Source organism: Heloderma suspectum, chromosome 2, assembly GCF_057233095.1.
Source record: "Heloderma suspectum isolate Gila_16-S chromosome 2, 16-S_ref, whole genome shotgun sequence".
Lineage (NCBI taxonomy): Eukaryota > Metazoa > Chordata > Lepidosauria > Squamata > Helodermatidae > Heloderma > Heloderma suspectum.
Window position 1 is genome coordinate 274,507,854 of NC_139459.1, and position 19,624 is coordinate 274,527,477.

The following is a 19,624-nucleotide window of genomic DNA, read 5'->3' on the forward strand; positions in this document are numbered from 1 at the left end:
TACTTCTGAATAAACATGCATAGGATTGTACTGATAAAAGGAAAACATGTCCTGTGGCCACGTTTTAATTAAATGTTAGTAACCATAATTACATTGAGAATCTGTGGTCCTAAGCATGTCACACTTTCTAGCAGAAATTCTGAAGCCAGGTTATTCAGACACCCTCCTTCCAATATATTCCCAGTGTTCAGCAATGCATTATCTCTCTGTACTTCTGGTAAGAGCAGCTGACATAGTTTGGCTGCTTTCCCATGCTATCTTCTAATACAGAGTCAAGATCAGTTGTTTAGTGCTGGAAGGCTTATATTTGGACAACTGCTTTCATATTGATGTATTGGGCTGTATTAGACAGAACTGCATCAGGTAAGTATATCCATTAGAAGGGGCCTGTTTTCACTGAACACACTGAACATGTGTTCTCTCAGCTTTATCAGGGAGCACATATCTGTGTCTTCAAATGTCTTTTGGCGCCACCATCCTTGTCTACCTTCCTGTTCTTGGTGGTTAATGTTATAAAACATACAGTTGATACAATCTTGGTTCCTACTTGTCCAGTTATAATGGATACTTTTCAATTTGTACAGCTTGGGAATATGGACAGGATCCTTGGAGAGGTGAGACCTACCACATGTGTGTTTGACCCTTGTCCTTCCTGGCAAACAGAATTTGCAAGTGGGGGGACTGGCTGAGGTGAATGCCCCTCTACAAGAGGGTGTGATTCTACTGTGCCTTAAAAAGATGATGGTGAGACTGTGCATGTGTGTGTACACAAACCCCTCCCTGAACCCCTCCCTGGATAATTTCTAGCCGATCTCCAATATTCCATTCCTGGGCACCGTGCTCGAGTATGCAGTGGAATCTCAACTTCAGGTATTCCAGGCTGAGGCTGCTTATCTAGATTCTTTTCCATCTGGCTTTGGGCCTGGTTATGGGACAGAGACTGCTTTGCTTGTCTTGGTGGATTATCTATGCCGGGAACTGGACTGGGAGAGTGAGAACCTGCTGTTTTTGCTGAATCTCTGTGGTTTTCGATACCATGGTGAACCACCTGGCTGGGATGGGACTTGGTGGCACGGTTTTATGGTGTTCTGATCCTTCTTGGAGGGGCAGCTTCGGAAGGTGGTGCTGGAGGGCTCCAACACTATCTTTCCTTTCCATCTACATCCAAGAAAGCTGTTCCAGTTGTAAATCAGTGTATGATGTCAGTAGGGACGGCGGAGAATTTCTCCCCGAATCTTCGGGGGGCCGAGCGCCAACGCATTCGGCCCCCCGAAATCGGCGGTGAAATTCTCCCCCCCCCCGCCCCCCCCGGGATGGGACTTACCGTAGCCGAATGTCCCTCCCGGCGGCAGGTCCCGGCAGCAGTTCGGCGGGCTTTTGGCGGGGGCAGGGGCGGCAGCCGGTCTTTCGACCGGCTGCCGCCGCCGTCATTACAGCTGATGTAAAAAACAACAACAACCCCGTGATAGGCTACGTGACGATTAACATAGCCTATCACGGCTGACTTTGCAAATCTAGCCGTGGTAGGCTGCATAAATCGTTACGTAGCCTATCACGGGGTCTTTTTTTTTTTTTTTACTTTCGTAGTTCGCGGCCGGGGAGACAGGGCGCTTCTCCCCGGCCTGAATTTCGGCCGGGCGAGGTGGGAAGCCTCCCCCCTGGCCTGAATTTCGGCCGGGTGAGGCGGGACAGCTCCCCCCCCTCGCCTGAACTTCGGGGGGAGAAGCAAAGCGCCTCCCCCCCACCGCGAAGCAAGCTGCGAGACCAGGTAAGTGACTTTCGTACATCCCTAGATGTCAGTAATGGACTAGATGAGGGAAAATGAACTGAAGCTTAATCCATATAAGACAAAAAGGTGCTCTTGGGTAGTCAAAAGGTAGATCAGAGGGTAGGTGTTCAACCTGTCTTTACACTCTCCTTGAAGACTCTGCTTTGCAGTTTGGATGTACTCTTCAGTCTTGAATCTGGATGCTCAGGTTTTGGCAGTGCCCAGGAGCACTTTTGCACAGCTAGTAGGGATGGCGGAGAATTTCTCCCCGAAACTTCGGGGGGCCGAGCGCCAATGTGTTCGGCCCCCCGAACAAGTTTCGGGGAGAAATCCTCTGCACCCCCCCCCCCGGGACGGGACTTACCTTCACCGAATGTCCCTCCCGGTGGCTGGTCTGGCCGGCGGTTCGGCGGGTGTTCGAGCGAGGCGGGAGTGGCAGCCGGTCTTTTGACCGGCTGCCGCCGCCGCCATTGCAATGAAAGAAAATAAAACAAAAACGCCCCCTGATAGGCTACGTGACGATTAACGTAGCCTATCACGGCTAGATTTGCAAAGTCAGCCGTGATAGGCTACGTCAATCGTCACGTAGCCTATCACGGGTGACTTTAAAAAAAAAATAAAAAAAGAGTGTACGGATAATGGCGGCCCCCATAGGGAGCCGCCATTCCCGTTCCTTATTTGGTCGCTGTAGTCTACGTAAACATTTACGTAGACTACGGCGACTAAATAAGGAACGCGAATGGCAGCTCCCTATGGGGGCCGCCATTCGCGTACGCGCTTTTTTAAAAATTTTTTTTAAAGTCACCCGTGATAGGCTACGTGACGATTGACGTAGCGTATCACGGCTGACTTTGCAGATCTAGCCGTGATAGGCTACGTGAATCGTCACGTAGCCTATCAGGGGGCGTTTTTTCGTTTTTTGTTTTACTTTCGCGTTCGCGGCCAGGCGAGGCAAGGCGCCTCCTCCCCGGCCTGAATTTCGGCCGGGTGAGGTGGGAAGCCTCCCCCCCGGCCTGAACTTCGCAGGGGGACCAGCGAAGCACCTCCCCCCCACTGCAAACGGCCTTCGACGACAGGTAAGTGACTTTCGTCCACCCCTAACAGCTAGGGCTCATGAACCAACTGCATCCATTCTTGGAAATGTTGGATCTGGCCACAGTGAAACATGCCTTAGTCACATCACATTTGGACTACTGTAATGTGTTATATGCGGGGCTGCCTTTGAAGACTGTTTAGAAACTTCTGGTGGTTCAGTATGCTAGAGACAGATTATTGTCTGGGGTTGGTTATAGGTAGAATATGGTTATAGGTAGAATATATAGGTAGAGCCCTCCAGCACCACCTTCCGAAGCTGCCCCTCCAAGAAGGATCAGAACACCACGTTACAACAGCTTAACTAGCTACCAGTGTGTTTCCGGGCACAATTTGTAGTGCTGGTTATGACTTACTAAGCCCTACATGTCTTGGGTCTCGATTACCTGAACAGTTAAAGTTTCCCACGTGAACCTGCCTGGGTTTTTCAGGAGAGGACCTTATTTCTGTCCTGGCAACATCTGAAGCACATATGGTGGGAACCAGAGAAAAGGCCTTCTCAGTGGTTACTCCCAAGCTCTGGAACTACTTCCTAAGGAAGCCCAGCTAGTTCCATTTCTGATGAGTTTCACTAGCAGTCAAAAACATTTTTATTTAGACAGGCTTTGGGCCCATAAGCTGACTTGTAAATATGCTGTAATTTGTTTTAGCTTGTTATTTTTATTAATTCTAGTGATGTTTTATCCGCTTGACTTTTATGTTCTTTAACTTTGCATTTTATTATTTTATTATGTTGTATTTTATTATTTTATTGTATATATTTAATTGTATTTGTATTATTGCTGTTAGCTGCCTTGAGCACCATTTGGTGGAAAAATGAGATACACATTTAACAGATAAATACATAAATACATAGTGTTCATTTTCATTATACATCTATACCTGACCCTCTCTTCATGTCTGGAAAATAACAGAACTCATACTTTGAAGTTCTAAAAGATGTGTCACCAAAGGACCAAAACAAATAACTGTTTTCCCAGTGCTAGGTAAATGTTCTTATTCATTCAACCTGTGGAGAAGATGACATGGATCTGAGAAAGGACTAGGGATGTAAGAAAGTCACTTACCTTTTTGCAGCTTGGATTCGTGGCGGGGGGAGGCGCTCCGTCCCTCCCCCCAGAATCTTCCCTGGGCCGGCTCCGAGGAGCTGCCGGCCAGGGCCATGCGCAGCCGCAGTTCCGGCCGCGGACAGGCTGCTGCAGACGCAAATGGCGGCCGCCGTAGCGGCCGCCATTTGCGTCCAGAGAAGCTGCCGTGATAGGCTACATAAGTATTTACGTAGCCTATCACGACAAGCCAACCCCCCCAAAAAAATAGTGTACGCAAATGGCGGCAGCTACGGCGGCTGCCATTTGCATTCCCTATTTTTAGCCATTTTAGCCTACGTAAATATTTATGTAGGCTATTACGGCTAAAAAAAGGGGAATGCAAATGGCGCCCACTACACTATTTGCGTTCCCCTTTTTTTGCCATTTGCGTCCGCAGCAGCCTGTCCGCGGCTGGAACTGTGGCTGCGGATGGCCCTGGCCATCCATTTGTAGCCTGGTCCTGTAGCCGCCGCCATTTGCGTACGCTGTTTTTTGTGGGGGGTTTTGGCTTGCCGTGATAGGCTACATAAATACTTACGTAGCCTATCACAGCTATAATGAAGAAGAGAATGGAGGACGCAGGGCGGCCGCCATTCGCAAGTCAGCGCGGATGGCAGCAGGTAAGTGCTCCGTTTCGCGTGCCTTTCGTGGGTTGGGGAGGCAGGGGCTTCATTCCGCCACGGATTTCAGGGGGCCGAATGCACTGGCATTCGGTCTAGGGGTGGACGAAAGTCACTTATCTGTCGTCGAAGCTTGTTCGCGGTGGGGGGGAGGCGCTTCGCTGCTCCCCCCGCGAAGTTCAGGCCGGGGGGGGAGGCTTCCTGCCTCGCCCGGCCGAAATTCAGGCCAGGGGGGAGGCTTCCCGCCTCGCCTGGCCGAAATTCAGGCCGGGGAGGAGGCTTCCTGCCTCACCCGGCTGCAAACTCCAAAGTTTAAAAAAAAAACAAAAACACCCCCGTGATAGGCTATGTGACGATTAACGTAGCCTATCACGGCTAGATCTGCAAAGTCAGCCATGATAGGCTACGTCAATCGTCACGTAGCCTATCACGGGTGACTTAAAAAAAAAAAAAAAAGCGCGTATGCGAATGGCAGCCCCCATAGGGAGCTGCCATTCGCGTTCCTTATTTGGTCACTGTAGTCTACATAAATCTTTACGTAGACTACAGCGAAAATAAGGGCAACGCAAATAGCGTTGCCCTTATTTTCACCGTAGTCTATGTAAATCTTTACGTAGACTACAGCGACCAAATAAGGAACAGGAATGGCGGCTCCCTATGGGGGCCGCCATTATCCGTACGCGCTTTTTTTTTTTTTTTAAAGTCACCCGTGATAGGCTATGTGACGATTTACGTAGCCTATCACGGCTGACTTTGCAAATCTAGCCGTGATAGGCTACGTTAATCATCACGTAGCCTATCACGGGGGCGTGTGTTTTTTTTTTCTTTGATTGCAATGGCGGCAGCAGCAGCCGGTCGAAAGGCCGGCTGCCGCTCCCGCCCCGCACGAACACCCGCCGAACCGCCGGCCGGACCCGCCGCCGGGAGGGACATTCGGCGAAGGTAAGTCCCGTCCCGGGGGGGGTGCGGGGGGCAGAGAATTTCTCCCCGAAACTTGCTCGGGGGGCCGAACACGTTGGCGCTTGGCCCCCCGAAGTTTCGGGGAGAAATTCTCCGCCATCCCTAATTCGGCCTCACCAAGATCCATGGCAGAATTCTCTAACATCCCTAGAAAGGACCTATCTCATATTTAGAGGTTGCCAGTCAGCACATGACCAAAAAACCTTCCTACTGAATCCATGCTTAGGTGTTTCACAAGACTCAGCTTCACATAAACATTTTATAACAGTGAGAAAAAATTATTTGCGGTAGAACACTCAGTCTAAAAGAAGCAACGTCAGAGAAAGTTGATGGAACATATCTTTCCCCATTATATTATATTATATGTTATGTAAAGCAGTGTTACCTGTATAGATGAATCTTCCAGGTGTACCCTTACAGAACTGCTTGGATTTGTAGGACAATGTAACTTCTACCACGCCAGGGATGTGTCGGGGTGGTGTTTGAACTCTGATTGCATGAGGCGTAATAAGCTAGAAGAAAATATAAGGGAGGAAATCTGTTAGATGCAGAATAGTTCTTTAATAATACAATCTTCTCAGATCACATAAACAAAGCTTTGGAACGTGTAATTAACCTGTCAGTGTTTGAATATATTCTTGAAGTAACCAACATAAAAGCCAATGACAACAATATTTGCAAATGTTCATTTTCCCAGCCATAATAATATTAACTCTGTTTTCATACATGGCAGGCATTTACTTTATGGCACAAAAATTGCTTGTGCCATACTGTAGCATTTGAGTGGACTCAGCTTGCAGATTTATATTCATGCTTCTCAAAAGTTTTCAATTTAGGCCCCAGCACATGCCAGTTTCTTTAGCGTATTATTGCAAGTTAACAGAAAATTTTAAACTCATAGAATGTAACATGTGCCTCATGTCAGAGAACCATCCAACCAAAAATAAAGCACTTCTAAGTTTCACTGGTGTCTATGGGGGAGTTAAGCATGTGCATCATTTTCCCATTGAAATCTATATAGTTTTAAAGTGGTTACCTTCGGCTGGATTATGCCCAGAGTATATAATAGAGCTTGTTAATATTTTTCCATCAAAATTCTTTTTTATTCACTGACATAAAATGCTACTTTAATTGAACTAATTGTATAATTTCTTCAAACAAGTTTTTAAAAATAAAAGTCGTATCTTTTCAAATTCCAACAATCTTTTATCTAACATTATAATATTTTCTAATTTGACCTGATTTTGTTATTTTTTTTAAACCACTGTCTGGCCTTTCCAAAATTCCTCTTGCCCTAATTATAATATAATTATCAATACTGGAACTCTGAAGTAATAACATTTTCAATCATTCATCTGTTGGGAGTATGACACACATTTAAAATGCTTTTCCCTTTAAAATAATAAGGAAATGAATAAAGATGCAGCAAAGGCCTAAATTAGATGAACACATACAAAGAGGAATCCTAGCGTTGCTGGTAAGCGAGGTGTTTCACCTGCAGAGCAGGGAGAAAGGGAGCAAATTCACAGATACCATATCCTAAAGCCCTTCATTTCCACAACACTATCCCCAGAACCAGTATGACTCTATGCCAGCCCTGGGGCTGGCTTAGTTATTTCCTTCCCATTGAAGTCAATGGGAAGGAAAAAGGATAAGGTGACCATACCTACCACCTTTCCCACAACAAAACAGCAGGGCGTAGGATTTGGTGGTTGCTCCACAAATGGTTCTTCCTCCTCCCTCACCTGCTCCCCAAGTGTCAGTGTAAGGTAGGGTTGTTTTGCCCAAGAGGGCTCAGCCATGGGGACGAGTCATGGCTTAGTGGCAGAGGCTAGCACATGCTTTTCATGTGGAGAGTCCTAGATTCAATCCATGACATATAGAATTAACGAGATATAAGGCAGAACAGCTTGGAAAGTTCTTCCTGTCTACCTGAGGCCCTGGAGTGTCACTGTTGATCAGAGTAGACAATGCTGAACTAAGATGGACGGTCTGACTCACTATAAGACAGCTCCATATGTTCAGACCGAGTCTTTTTTTACACTGTGGCATATTTGTGTGTGTGGGGGGGTGTAAGTTAGTTGTATCTTCGCAGCGCATATAAGTCTGTCACCAATTTAATTCTCTTTCAACATTATTTCATGCATTTTCCAATAAAAACATGTTAGTTCCCATGAAGAGACTGACATATTTATGGTATATTGTTGCATAGTGTTAAGGTTGAAGAGAGTTCAGCAGATTTTCTGGATGGTTCTTTACAATCACTCTCCCTCATCCTTTTTAAGTAAATAAGTTAAACAGAAACAATCATTTTAAACACACATGCTGTATCTTGGCCCAGTTATTCCCAGGCATTATGCGTTATTCCTGAAGTCATCAATTGCACAGTGAACAGTTGATATTTAGTTCATTTTCCTCTGCAGGTCTTGAAAAGGGGATAATCTAAATGCTAAAATGTGTGTATACTGCTGCTACTGCTGTTGCCTTTTCTTCTCCTTTTATTTCCCGAGTTGAAAACTTGAATGTACCCTTCTAAATCTTGTAGGGCCTTGTTCCACCATGCTTCAGACAGAGATGAGTAGATGGCCTCAAGGAGCAGCCATTAAGTACGCAGGTCTATTGGTGGGCTAACTGGCAGCCCAGAGAAGGAGCACCAAACACTGGGTCTCGTCTCCCAGCCAAAGCTAAAACCTGGCAACCAAGATACTGGTTCATTTTTCTAAAAACAATTCCTTATGCACTTGCCTTCCAGTCTTGCCATGTAAGTGATATGTCTTTAATTAATAAACACAGATTAAATCAGTCGGTGCCCTACAATGGACTAGGGTAAAACTGTTGTTGTTGTTGTTGTTCAGTCGTTCAGTCGTGTCTGACTCTTCGTGACCCCATGGACCATAGCACACCAGGCCTTCCTGTCCTGCGTTCTCTCCCGGAGTGTGCTCAAGTTCATATTCATTGCATCGGTGATGCTATCTAGCCATCTCATCCTCTGCCGTCCCCTTCTCCTTTTGCCTTCAATCTTTCCCAGCATCAGGGTCTTTTCCAGAGAGTTTTCTCTTCGCATTAGGTGGCCAAAATATTTGAGCTTCAGCTTCACTATCTGTCCTTCCAATGAGCACTCAGGGTTGATTTTCTTTAGGATGGACTGATTTGACCTCCTTGCAGTCCAGAGGACTCGTAACAGTCTTCTCCAGCACCACAGTTTGAAAGCATCAGTTCTTCGGCGCTCAGCTTTCCTTATAGTCCAGCTCTAACAGCCATACATTACAACTGGGAAAACCATAGCTTTGATTAGACGGACCTTTGTCGGCAAGATGATGTCACTGCTTCTTACTATGCTGTCTAGGTTTGCCATAGCTTTCCTCCCAAGGAGCAAGCGTCTTTTAATTTCATGGCTACAGTCACCATCTGCGGTGATCTTGGAGCCCAAGAAAGTAAAATCTGTCACTGCTTCCATTTCTTCCCCTTCTATATGCCAGGAAGTGATGGGGCCAGATGCCATGATCTTAGTTTTTTTAATGTTGAGTTTCAAACCAGCTTTTGCACTCTCCTCTTTCACCCTCAACAAGAGGCTCTTGAGATCCTCTTCGCTTTTTGCCATTAGGGTGGTATCGTCTGCATATCGGAGGTTGTTGATAATTCTCCCAGCAATCTTAATTCCGACCTGTGATTCAGCCAACCCGGCGTTTCTCATGATGTACTCTGGATATAAGTTAAATAAGCAGGGCGACAATATGCAGCCTTGTCGTACTCCTTTCCCAATTTTGAACCACTCGGTTGTTCCATCTCTGGTTCTTACTGTTGCTTCTTGACCCTCGTACAGGTTTCTCAGGAGACAGGTAAGGTGGTCTGGTACTCCCATCACTTCAAGAATTTGCCACAGTTTGTTGTGATCCACACAATCAAAGGCTTTAGCGTAGTCAATGAAGCAGAAATAGACGTTTTTCTGGAATTCTCTTGCTTTCTCCATGATGCAGCGAAAATTGGCGATTTGATCTCTAGTTCCTCTGCCTCTTCGAAACGCCGCTTGTACTTCCGGTAGTTCTCGGTTCGCATACTGCTGAAGCCTAGCTTGTAGGATTTTGAGCATCACCTTGCTGGCATGTGAAATGAGCACAATTGTGCGGTAGTTTGAACACTCTTTGGCGTTGCCCTTCTTTGGAATTGGAATGATTAAATAAAGATCACTAGTGTATGGATGCCTTACAGAACAAATTTTCATTTCTTTTTTTTTACTTCTTTTACTTTGCATCACAATCAAAGCATCTCAAAATTAATGACTGAGAGAAGAGTATAACAAGCGATCTGTGTATTCTAGGATCCCGCCCAGTGATGTCGGCAAAAAGCTCAACATCCTAGGAATCTCTGTTTTTTAAGTATGTTTCTAGTCTTTACGGCAGCAAATATCTTGAAAGTGTGTGATCATAAAGTAGAGATGAGGGGTTTCCCCCATCTGTTATGTAACTAGTCTTTATGTCCAAGAATTCCATCCATCTTCTGCTGATAAACTACAATTTTAATTAAAAAAAAAAAAGCCATGCTGGTCCATGAGAATTTGGATTATCAGTTTCACTAGTGCTACATATATAGTTAATTGCATACTCTCTCACCCCACACCCAGTGTATTATTTTGCATCTGTCTGAGTCTTCATTTTTTAGGCACCATTAGTGGTAGGTGTTAATGGTTAGAAACTTTCTGCCTTATGAAGTGTCTATTGAAAATGCATGTCCCTCATAATGCACATATAGAGTGCTTCTCTCAAAATGGTTGAAGTCCTGGGGGGGGGGGGGGTGTTGCTTAGTGTGCATGGGAGGGCAGTTGATGCTAGTTGCCACACTCATCACTGCATCATTTGTGGTACAATGCATCCCTCTGCTGAAACAACCTACCACTATTCATCACAATTCAATTATCTCCCAGTAAACTTGCCAATTCGTCTGGAAACACTGAGAAAACTGCAGTTACCTCCAGCTGGACTGTCCTCTCCCTCACCACAGGGCTATCTACTAGAGATAGGGAGGCGAAGACAACACAGAGGCCTTTTCTTGCTCCAGCTGGACTGTCTCCTTATGCAACACTATCTAACATCAGCTGCTCTGTGGTAGGAATCCAGGACAGAGGGGAAGCAGATGAAACTCCTGCTCCAGATGGGATGATTCTGTTCTCTTTTGTTTTAAGTGTATGGCTTTTAATGTATCTATTGCATTCTATAATGTTGTGAGCTGCTTTGGAGATTTCAGCTGAAAAGTGATATATAAATATACTATATAAATAAATAGGTACAGTTCTTTAGACATACAGGAAATTGGAATCTGGAATGGGGCTGAATTTAGCAGCCCAGACCCATTCTCTTCTACAATTTTTTTAATGTAAACTACAGTAATAGGGCAATCCTGTCATCTGCTTCATATAATGTTTCTTAAATCAGTTGGGAAATGAAATAGATCAATAGTTGAACTATAGAGCTTAACGATAGCAGGAGGTTTGTGCCTGTTATCATTTTAAAATCCTGAATATATTGGTCTTTCCATCTGTAATAACATGTAAATTTTTGTAAATTGCTAATCTATTATGGTTGTTTTTGTATTTATTATGTACTGCTACTCCATCCTAGTACGACAAGGCTGCATATTGTCGCCCTGCTTATTTAACTTATATGCAGAATACATCATGAGAAACACTGGGTTGGATGAATCACAGGTTGGAATTAAGATTGCCGGGAGAATTATCAACCTCAGATATGCAGACAATACCACCCTAATGGCAGAAAGCGAAGAGGATCTAAAGAGCCTCTTGCTGAGGGTAAAAGTGGAGAGTGCAAAAGCTGGTTTGAAACTCAACATTCAAAAAAACTAAGATCATGGCATCTGGCCCCATCACTTCCTGGCATACAGAAGGGGAAGAAATGGAAGCAGTGACAGATTTTATTTTCTCGGGCTCCAAGATCATTGCAGACGGTGACTGCAGCCATGAAATTAAAAGACGCTTGCTCCTTGGGAGGAAAGCTATGGCAAACATAGACAGCATAGTAAGAAGCAGAGACATCACCTTGCCGACAAAGGTCCGTATAATCAAAGCTATGGTTTTCCCAGTAGCAACGTACGGCTGTGACAGCTGGACTATAAGGAAGGCTGAGTGCTGAAGAATTGATGCTTTCGAACTGTGGTTCTGGAGAAGACTCTTACGAGTCCCCTGGACTGCAAGGTCAAATCAGTCCATCCTAAAGGAAATCACCCCTGAGTGCTCATTGGAAGGACAGATAGTGAAGCTGAAGCTCAAACATTTTGGCCACCTAATGCGAAGAGAAAACTCCCTGGAAAAGACCCTGATGTTGGGAAAGACTGAAGACAAAAGGAGAAGGGGATGGCAGAGGATGAGATGGCTAGAAAGCATCACCGATGATGCAATGAATATGAACTTAAGCACACTCCAGGAGACAGTGGAGGACAGGAAGGCCTGGCGTGCTGTGGTCCATGGGGTCACGAAGAGTCGGACACGACTTAACGACTGAACAACAACAACAACTCCATCCTGTGGTTCTTGATGCTGTTATTATTATTATTTATTTGTGCTAAATATTAAAAATATTTATTGTTAGTTTTAGACAATTTTTCTTGAGTTACCAAAGTGTTGCCAACTTGTTAGACATCAGTTTGGTTACTATGCAAAAACAATTATGGCCCAAGAGCCCCACTGGCCTGATGGCTGACACTACTGCAAGACCAGTAGTTTGCTGTGCAAGATGTGTAATGTTAAGAAGTACGGAACTGGCGTACTAATATTAAAATGCTTTTGTGCAGTCTTACCAAAGACTGACATGGTGCCTCTTTCAGACGAACTACAAGACTTCTTTATTGGCTGTGAGACTGAAGCTGTTAATTATCTGGATGTTTTATGTGTAGTTTTATTATTGTAACATTCCATTAGCTCTAAGGATGGGCAAGGCTCACATTTTAAATATAAAGTAATGCATTTATGAACATAAGTAATTCCTGTAGCTGGAATGATCAGGAATAAGTGATTAATCCACCTAAACATAACAAAACAAAGGCTTGTCTACTTTCAGATATTTTTTTAAATGTCCTCAGTCATCAGCCCCTGGGAAATAATTGGCACAGGTCTTGATGTTTAAAGGACTAAACAGACTGAAGAACTGATTTTCCTAGGACATTTTGATTCCGACAAGTATTTAACCTATCTCTTAGTTCTGATTGATTTATTACATTTGTATCCCACCTTTCTTCCACTGAATTCAAAAAGACATACATGGGTGTTCTCAGGCAGTCACCCATCCTGGCACAGACAAGACCCAGAGCTTCTTAGGTTCAGCAAGACTGCTACCTTGTGTGCTTTCAGACCATGCCCTGGGGCTGGGAGCATTTCTCAGAATGCCCCGTTTCTCTAGCCCAGAGTATGTAAGGAGTAGCATAATGGCCATGATGTGGGATCTCACTTCGCTCATGAACTCACAAGGTGGCTTTAAGTATGCCACTGTTTTTGCAGCTTTAGTCCCACATCTGCAATATGGAAGTAACTAGAAACCCACAGCCAAAGTCTGGACTGGTAAATTCTATCACACCCAAGACACTTCCATGCCAGCCACCTGATCAGAAGGCTACGGGAGAACCTTTGGGCTAGTTGGGACATATCTTCATAAACCTTATGCATGCTCTCAATTTTACTTGCCTGTTTCTCTTCCTGCCACCCCTTCTATCCCATCTATCTCTTTATCAGGTGCAAACCACTCATCTGCCTCTCACTCACATACATAATGCCCTGGTTTGGATGTAACACTAAACCCAATGTCCATGAGCCTGAACAAGCCTTAAGCTTGTGCTCTCCCTCTGCCCTTCTTTTCTGCTGGTGTGGCCTCAAGGGGACGATTGGAAAATCTGCTATAGAACTAACTAACCAGATTTCTGTTATATCCAAACTCAGGGAACTCTGATTTGTTTAAAAGAAGAAGTAAAAGCTTCCAATCTCTTGGACACGCTGAAGGACGAAAGGGAAGTGGGAGCATATGAACTCGAAATGCTAAATAGTAATTCAATGTTACATCCAAAAAGGCTGACTTTCTCTCTCTGTCTCTCTCACCTCCTCTTTCTCTCTCCTTTTTCTTCTCAAGCTGTCTCCTTCAGTATTTGAGGGCCAAACAAGATGTGACTTTATCAAGTAATTTTGCATTGTATAGCTGAGTTTTGTTAAACAAACAGCCAGTCCAGGGAGGTGGGTGCAAGTGGAATTCAGACCATGGAATCGGGAGAGAGGGACTTTAACCCCTTGCCCCACCACTGTCCCTATCAAAATCTCAGTGGGCACCAGTGGCAGCTTTCATCCCATTCTGAACAGAAGGCATGTGCAGGGTGGGTTCTGAGTAGAAAAGTGTTGGGGGCACAGGGTTAAAGCCCCTCTCCCACAGTGCCATGGCCCTGATCCAGCTACCCCACTCCATGTGTTGGCTATTTGCTTAACAACAACAAAAACCAGATACATAAACTACATCACAAACAGCATGTTTAGTTTGGCACTGGAGCATAGGAAAAGCCTTGCTGAATTGGATCAAAAGTCCATCTAGTCCTGTGCCCTGCTTCCAACAATGCCCAGCCAGATGCTTCCAAGAAGCTCACATGCAGGACATGAAACCTTGTCCTGTAGTTTGTCCACAGCATCTGTCATACACAGTTATACTACCTCTGAACCTGGAGGAGACTGCATTTGACAGCTGCTGATAAACGTATCCTCCTTGAATTTGTGTACCTTAAAAAAAAGCTATCTAAGCCAACAGCCATCACCACATCCTATGGCACTGAATTCCATAACCTATTTTTTATTATTTCATTGGTTTAAGTAACAATTGCAGATATTCATTATTATTAATAATATTAATATTTAAAAACAAATCACAAAAATATAACTAACAAGAATTAAACAGAGACAGGATGGCAGATTAAAAAAAACACAAATTACAGCATAATCCTATATAGGATTATGCTCAGAAGTCCTCTTACACCCAAGTCCCATTGAAACGTTAACAGATAAATTAAATGCCATCTGAGCTTCCATGCCTTTAAGCATTCAGGAATAGTGTCCCTGCAGGAAGAGCTCTCAGCTCACCTTATAACTCAGGGTCAAAATAATGTCTTGGGTTTAAATCCAAGCTATAAAATAATCAGTTCTTGGAACTGAAATTATTCCTTTGTTTATGCTGTTTTAGTTGGTACAAATTATATAAAATTGCTGTTTGTGTATGAATTACATAATCCAAATGAATAAGGCATAACCTATTCCTTTGCGCGCGCACAAAAACGTTGTCAGAGTATTTCTGAAATCATTTTCATTATGGCAGCTGAAGATTAATTGAAAGCCCCGGCCTCAAGTATCTGTATTTCCGCACACAATTAATGTGACAAATTATGTTTTGATGTACTTCCCTGAGTGAGAAAGGTTGTAATTATGTTAGAGAGCCTATAACTGAAATGTATGTTTAAATAATAAATACGTGTTTCCAAAATCATTTTAAATCTACATATTTAACATGCATCTCCAGTCCTCAAAGTGCTGTGCTAGCAAAAGACCTATTTTCTTCAATGATGCTCACACCAGTGCAGAGTTTTAAGAAAAGGCTTGATAATCAGCTTCCATTTCATGCCTATAAATACTGCAATTACAAAGCTTGAATACATGTAAAATAAATTGAAATTACAGTATTTACACTGCAAATTGCTTATAGTGTGCAGATTACAACAGAAAGACTATTTCAGGAATGAACACTTCAGTCCGTGTCCCTTGTTTCTCTATTCACGCAAAATAAACTTCCTATCTACCTCCGGGGTGGGGGTGGGGGATGAATAAAGGTGCTTCAATTCATTTAGGTGTTGATTCATTTTGGACTGTAATGAAAACTGGATAAAATTTATTTCTAGCCTTTTTACTTTTATGTCTCACCCCACAACAACATTTTCAACGTTTTCAACAAGGTAAAAAAAAAGTGAGAGAAAGGAAGTATAAAAAGCCCAGATATTAGGCATTTTAGTGAAAGTTACTAAAGGCCTAGGTAAAAAGATATAAACAGTTTTGTTTTGTTTGGGAGGGGTGTGTGTGTGTGTGTGACTGGCTGGCTAGATTCATCAAAGCTTTTCACAGAAGTCAAAGTACTTAAGCTCACATTAAAATATGCGTATTTTGCACTCCACCAAATAGTGACCTTGTGGGAATCTTCTTGGTTATCTCTGCAGCATGGTGAAGCATCTCCTACAGCCAGTGTTATAGCTGCCAAGGTCTTATCTGTCAATCAAACTCAATGAAGACAAATACAGGAGTATGTTTCATAGCTCACATCTTTATGGACTCTACTGTAAAATGATCCATCACGTTTATGAAAAGCAAAGATTCATAAACAAAAAAGTAGAAAATTACTGTGGGCTTAATCCCGCTACACCAAAAATCAATAAAAATGTTGTCTTTACTTTTGTTGAGCTGTGTGTTGCATGAGGACAGCTCCTTGAAAGCAGTTTTAAAAGTGGAGCTGGCTCATTACATCTGTGGAAGACCTGTGTGAATATATATTCTGAGAACGCCTCTAACATCTACTATGACCATTTTAACTCTAAGAAACTGTCAGTGACTTTGGTGGGGACATCACTCATCAACATTAACATATCATTTTTAGTAACAGTAAGTTGATGGTGCATTCAAATGAAATCTCTATAAAATTATGGAGTCACGTACCAAAGCCCTTAAGTAACATTTAAGTGAATGCTTAGGCTTTTGAGGGCTGACTCAAACACGCAGGCACTCACGTGGCACAATCAGCTCTTGCAATTGTACCACCTCAGAATAGGACATATGAACATGAGAAGCCTTATATACTGAGTCAGGTCACTGGTCTAGCCCAGAATTGTCCACTTGGCAAGAAGCAGCCGTCCAAATGATTTTGCTGTTCCCTGCACTGATACCTAAGAAACTTTTTCCTCTGCAGATGCTGTGGACTGAATCTAGGATCCTCTATATGCAAAGCATATACTCTACGACTGAGCTATGGACCCTCCCTCAATTGTATGCCATACTTGTTAACCCCTTTTAAGCCCCTTTCTCACTGCAGGCAGAATCCAATGTTGTCATTGTTCCTCTGTTCTGCAAGTGGCTCCTAATGCTTGCGGAGTGGCGATTTTGCACTTCCAGGGCAACTCAAAACTAGTGGAAATGCTCATTTCTGGAAGGGGGCAGGTCAGCTGAGCTCTCATGTGGGAACTCCACCAACCTGCCCCCTTTCAGAAATGAGCATTTCCACTTGTTTGGGGGCTTGTCTACAGAAGTGTTAAAGTGTTGTTCCACGAGTAGTAAGGGCTGCTTGCAGAATGGAATTGACAGAGCTGGCTGTGTGTGGAACAGAATCGGCGGCCAGCTCTGCTAGTGGATGAGTAGCACTGGATTCTGCCCTGCGTCACATTTTTTCCACCCATATTGACCAACATCCATAGCTTTGCTACCTGTTTCTGCCACTTTATACTTGACATATTTTCTCAAGTCCGAACTGGGGAAGCGTGTTGCTTGTATGAATTTACTAGCACATCAAAATCCCCCTTCACATGAAGCTCTTACACATCAGAGGAAATTGTAGGTTAGAATTGACTTACTAAGTCTCCGTCTTACTAGGTCTCCATATATGGGGAGATTTCAACACAAGAGACATTCAGACAAGTGATCCACCATGAGCATGTTAACATGTCTGTGTGTGCATGTGTGCGCGCAAGGGTGTTATACCACATGAGCACCCTCACACTGAAATTGCCTCTAAAGATGCCTTTTCAAATCACTTTATGTGGAGGAGTCCCATTATAGTGAACCCAACTACTACTGGAATTCAGGATTTCAACAGCTGCGTCATCTATGATGGCTGTGTAAATATGGTCATAAATTTATACCAGTTTGTAAAAATGGTATAAATTGATGGGCAATAAAGAAAGGAAAGTTCCACTGAAACAGTGAAGAAACAGATTAAATAAGATATATGGATATAGTGGCATGAAGCGTATGAAGTCGTTCTGGTTTTTAAAAAAGGTTACAAATTTTAAAAAGGTTACAAAAGGACTTGGATGTTGAAGCCATAATGTCTTGCATGGTCAGTATCTTAAGGTGAAATGGGGGCAGGAAGGGTTTGCAGACAGTCAAAATGTGTTCTATTAGGTGATGTGGTAGTTTCAGATTTCACCTGGAACTGCCCCTACGACTGCTGGGAACAAGAAAGAAGCAAACAATGGTTCATCCAGCTAAGACACTGGCCATGCAAACATCATGACTTCAACACAGTCAGCCTTTTTTTTCTCCTCCCCCCTCCAGCTTTTTGTAAAACCTTGCCTGATGAACAGATTTGTAGATCCCCAAAGCTTACATATTGTTGTAACATTTGAGTTGGCCTAATAAACGTTATTACTCTAATATGGATTTTGGAATTATTCATCAGAGATTCAATGTTCAGGTTCATTAGGGTTACTGGTATCTGAGACTACCAGTGGGCTTATTTGGGAGGAGGTTCCTTATAATAAGATTATTTACAGAAATCTCCGCACAGATGACTATTTTAAAAGTGTCAATCGACTGGATGGAACTCACAGTGTAAATACGAGCAGCAACACCAGATACATGCTTCAGGTGTCACCAATGTCTTGTTTGTATAAAATGGGAGGAATTAGAAAGTATTTCCATTGTTACTGCAATAGAATAGGACCTAAGAGGGAAAAAAGCTGGCTATACACTAGACAAAGTTACTGGATATTAATGTGCAGACAACACCTACCTCACTCCAGACCAGCATGGTGCCGAATATGACCTGTAACCCATCAAAGAAATTGTCTCCTATGATGATGACAGTGGCACCTCCTGTAGTCCATCCTTCACTTGGACTGATGGCTTTGATACATGGTGTAGCTGCTTTCCAACACACATGAAAAAGAAGTATGCAGCTGTTAGAACAAGATTTTAATGATAGAAGACTTGTGAGGGGTGGGGGGAAGCTTTGATTTCCCCCCCACCCTCTACTAACATGAAGTTTCTAGATCTCTTTCTCTACTTTATGGGTGAAAGAGATCTCAGACCAGAACTTTGAAAAAGGAATGTTTGCCCATTAAATTTTTATTTTGTTTCCATTGTTTCTCATGAAAAGATCATCATGTTTGGAAGCTCATAGAAAGAAAATAGCAGCATTGCTGGCTGAAGACTGACTGGAGAACAGAGAACGTTTTTGTAACACTGAATTCCTGCAAAACATGATCTTGGGCTGTCTTTGAGATCCGACATAATGGAACTCAATTTTCCTTAGGTGGACCTGTTGTGTCCAGAACAGCCTTTCGCATGGCCATGCTGGCTAAGGCTGCTGGGAACTGTAGTCGAACACATCTTGAGGGCACTAACTTGAGGAAAGCTGTTCTAAAATATTCCTTATGTCAGACAGCCATGTTATCTAATTATGGGTTGCTTTTTAAAATCATTTTGATATTTTGCAATCATGAAAATACGTAATATATACAGCATTGACCCAATGCCGTGTAGCAGCATGTCTCTACGAAAGTCAAATGTGTGAAAAAGGGATATTTTTATATTTTTAAAAATATATATCATTATTTCATATCATGACATGAAGCAGTAGCACTATTCTTATCACGTATTGCATTGACTTGTATTTCTCTCCTGTGTTAGACATAACATGCCCTTGGATGAATCGACAGTTGATTCGTTTATATAACTGATTAAGCCTTTAAGGGAACAAATATAAATATGAATATTCTGGATAGGATTTGTTACATGGAATGGGTAGAAGAGGCCATGGATAATGCCAGGGAACTTCTGTAGCCTAGTCACAATGGACTTGTGGAATCCTAAAGTTAGCTCCGAAGGTCTACGTTTGACCCACATGAGCAGGAGCTGGGTCCAGCTCCATTTATATATACTTTCTACCCCTTCCCTATTAGGCTAAATGGTTGTGGGTGGGGCAGGGGCTGGGCAACTGACAATTATGTGGGATGCCAAAAAAACATTTGTATGGGAGACAAAAGCATATACCAGGTGTTTTCAAACTCAACAGATATTTAATATAACT

The 19,624-nt window shown here is 43.2% G+C and overlaps 1 protein-coding gene across 4 annotated transcripts in view; it reads right to left on the reverse strand.

Moving 5' to 3' along the window:
- EBF1 (EBF transcription factor 1) overlaps nt 1–19,624 on the reverse strand; it is a 519,113-nt gene that overhangs the window by 122,023 nt on the left and 377,466 nt on the right. For 2 of the 4 annotated variants that reach the window (XM_084839270.1, XM_084839268.1), the window contains exons 9-10: nt 18,326–18,456; nt 5,914–6,040 (exon numbers count right to left, since the gene is read on the reverse strand). In XM_084839270.1, the coding sequence (XP_084695396.1) occupies nt 5,914–6,040; nt 18,326–18,456 (258 nt within the window). Of the gene's footprint in view, nt 1–5,913; nt 6,041–18,325; nt 18,460–19,624 lie in introns of all 4 variants that reach the window. The other 2 variants (XM_084839269.1, XM_084839266.1) reach the window with 1 other exon arrangement.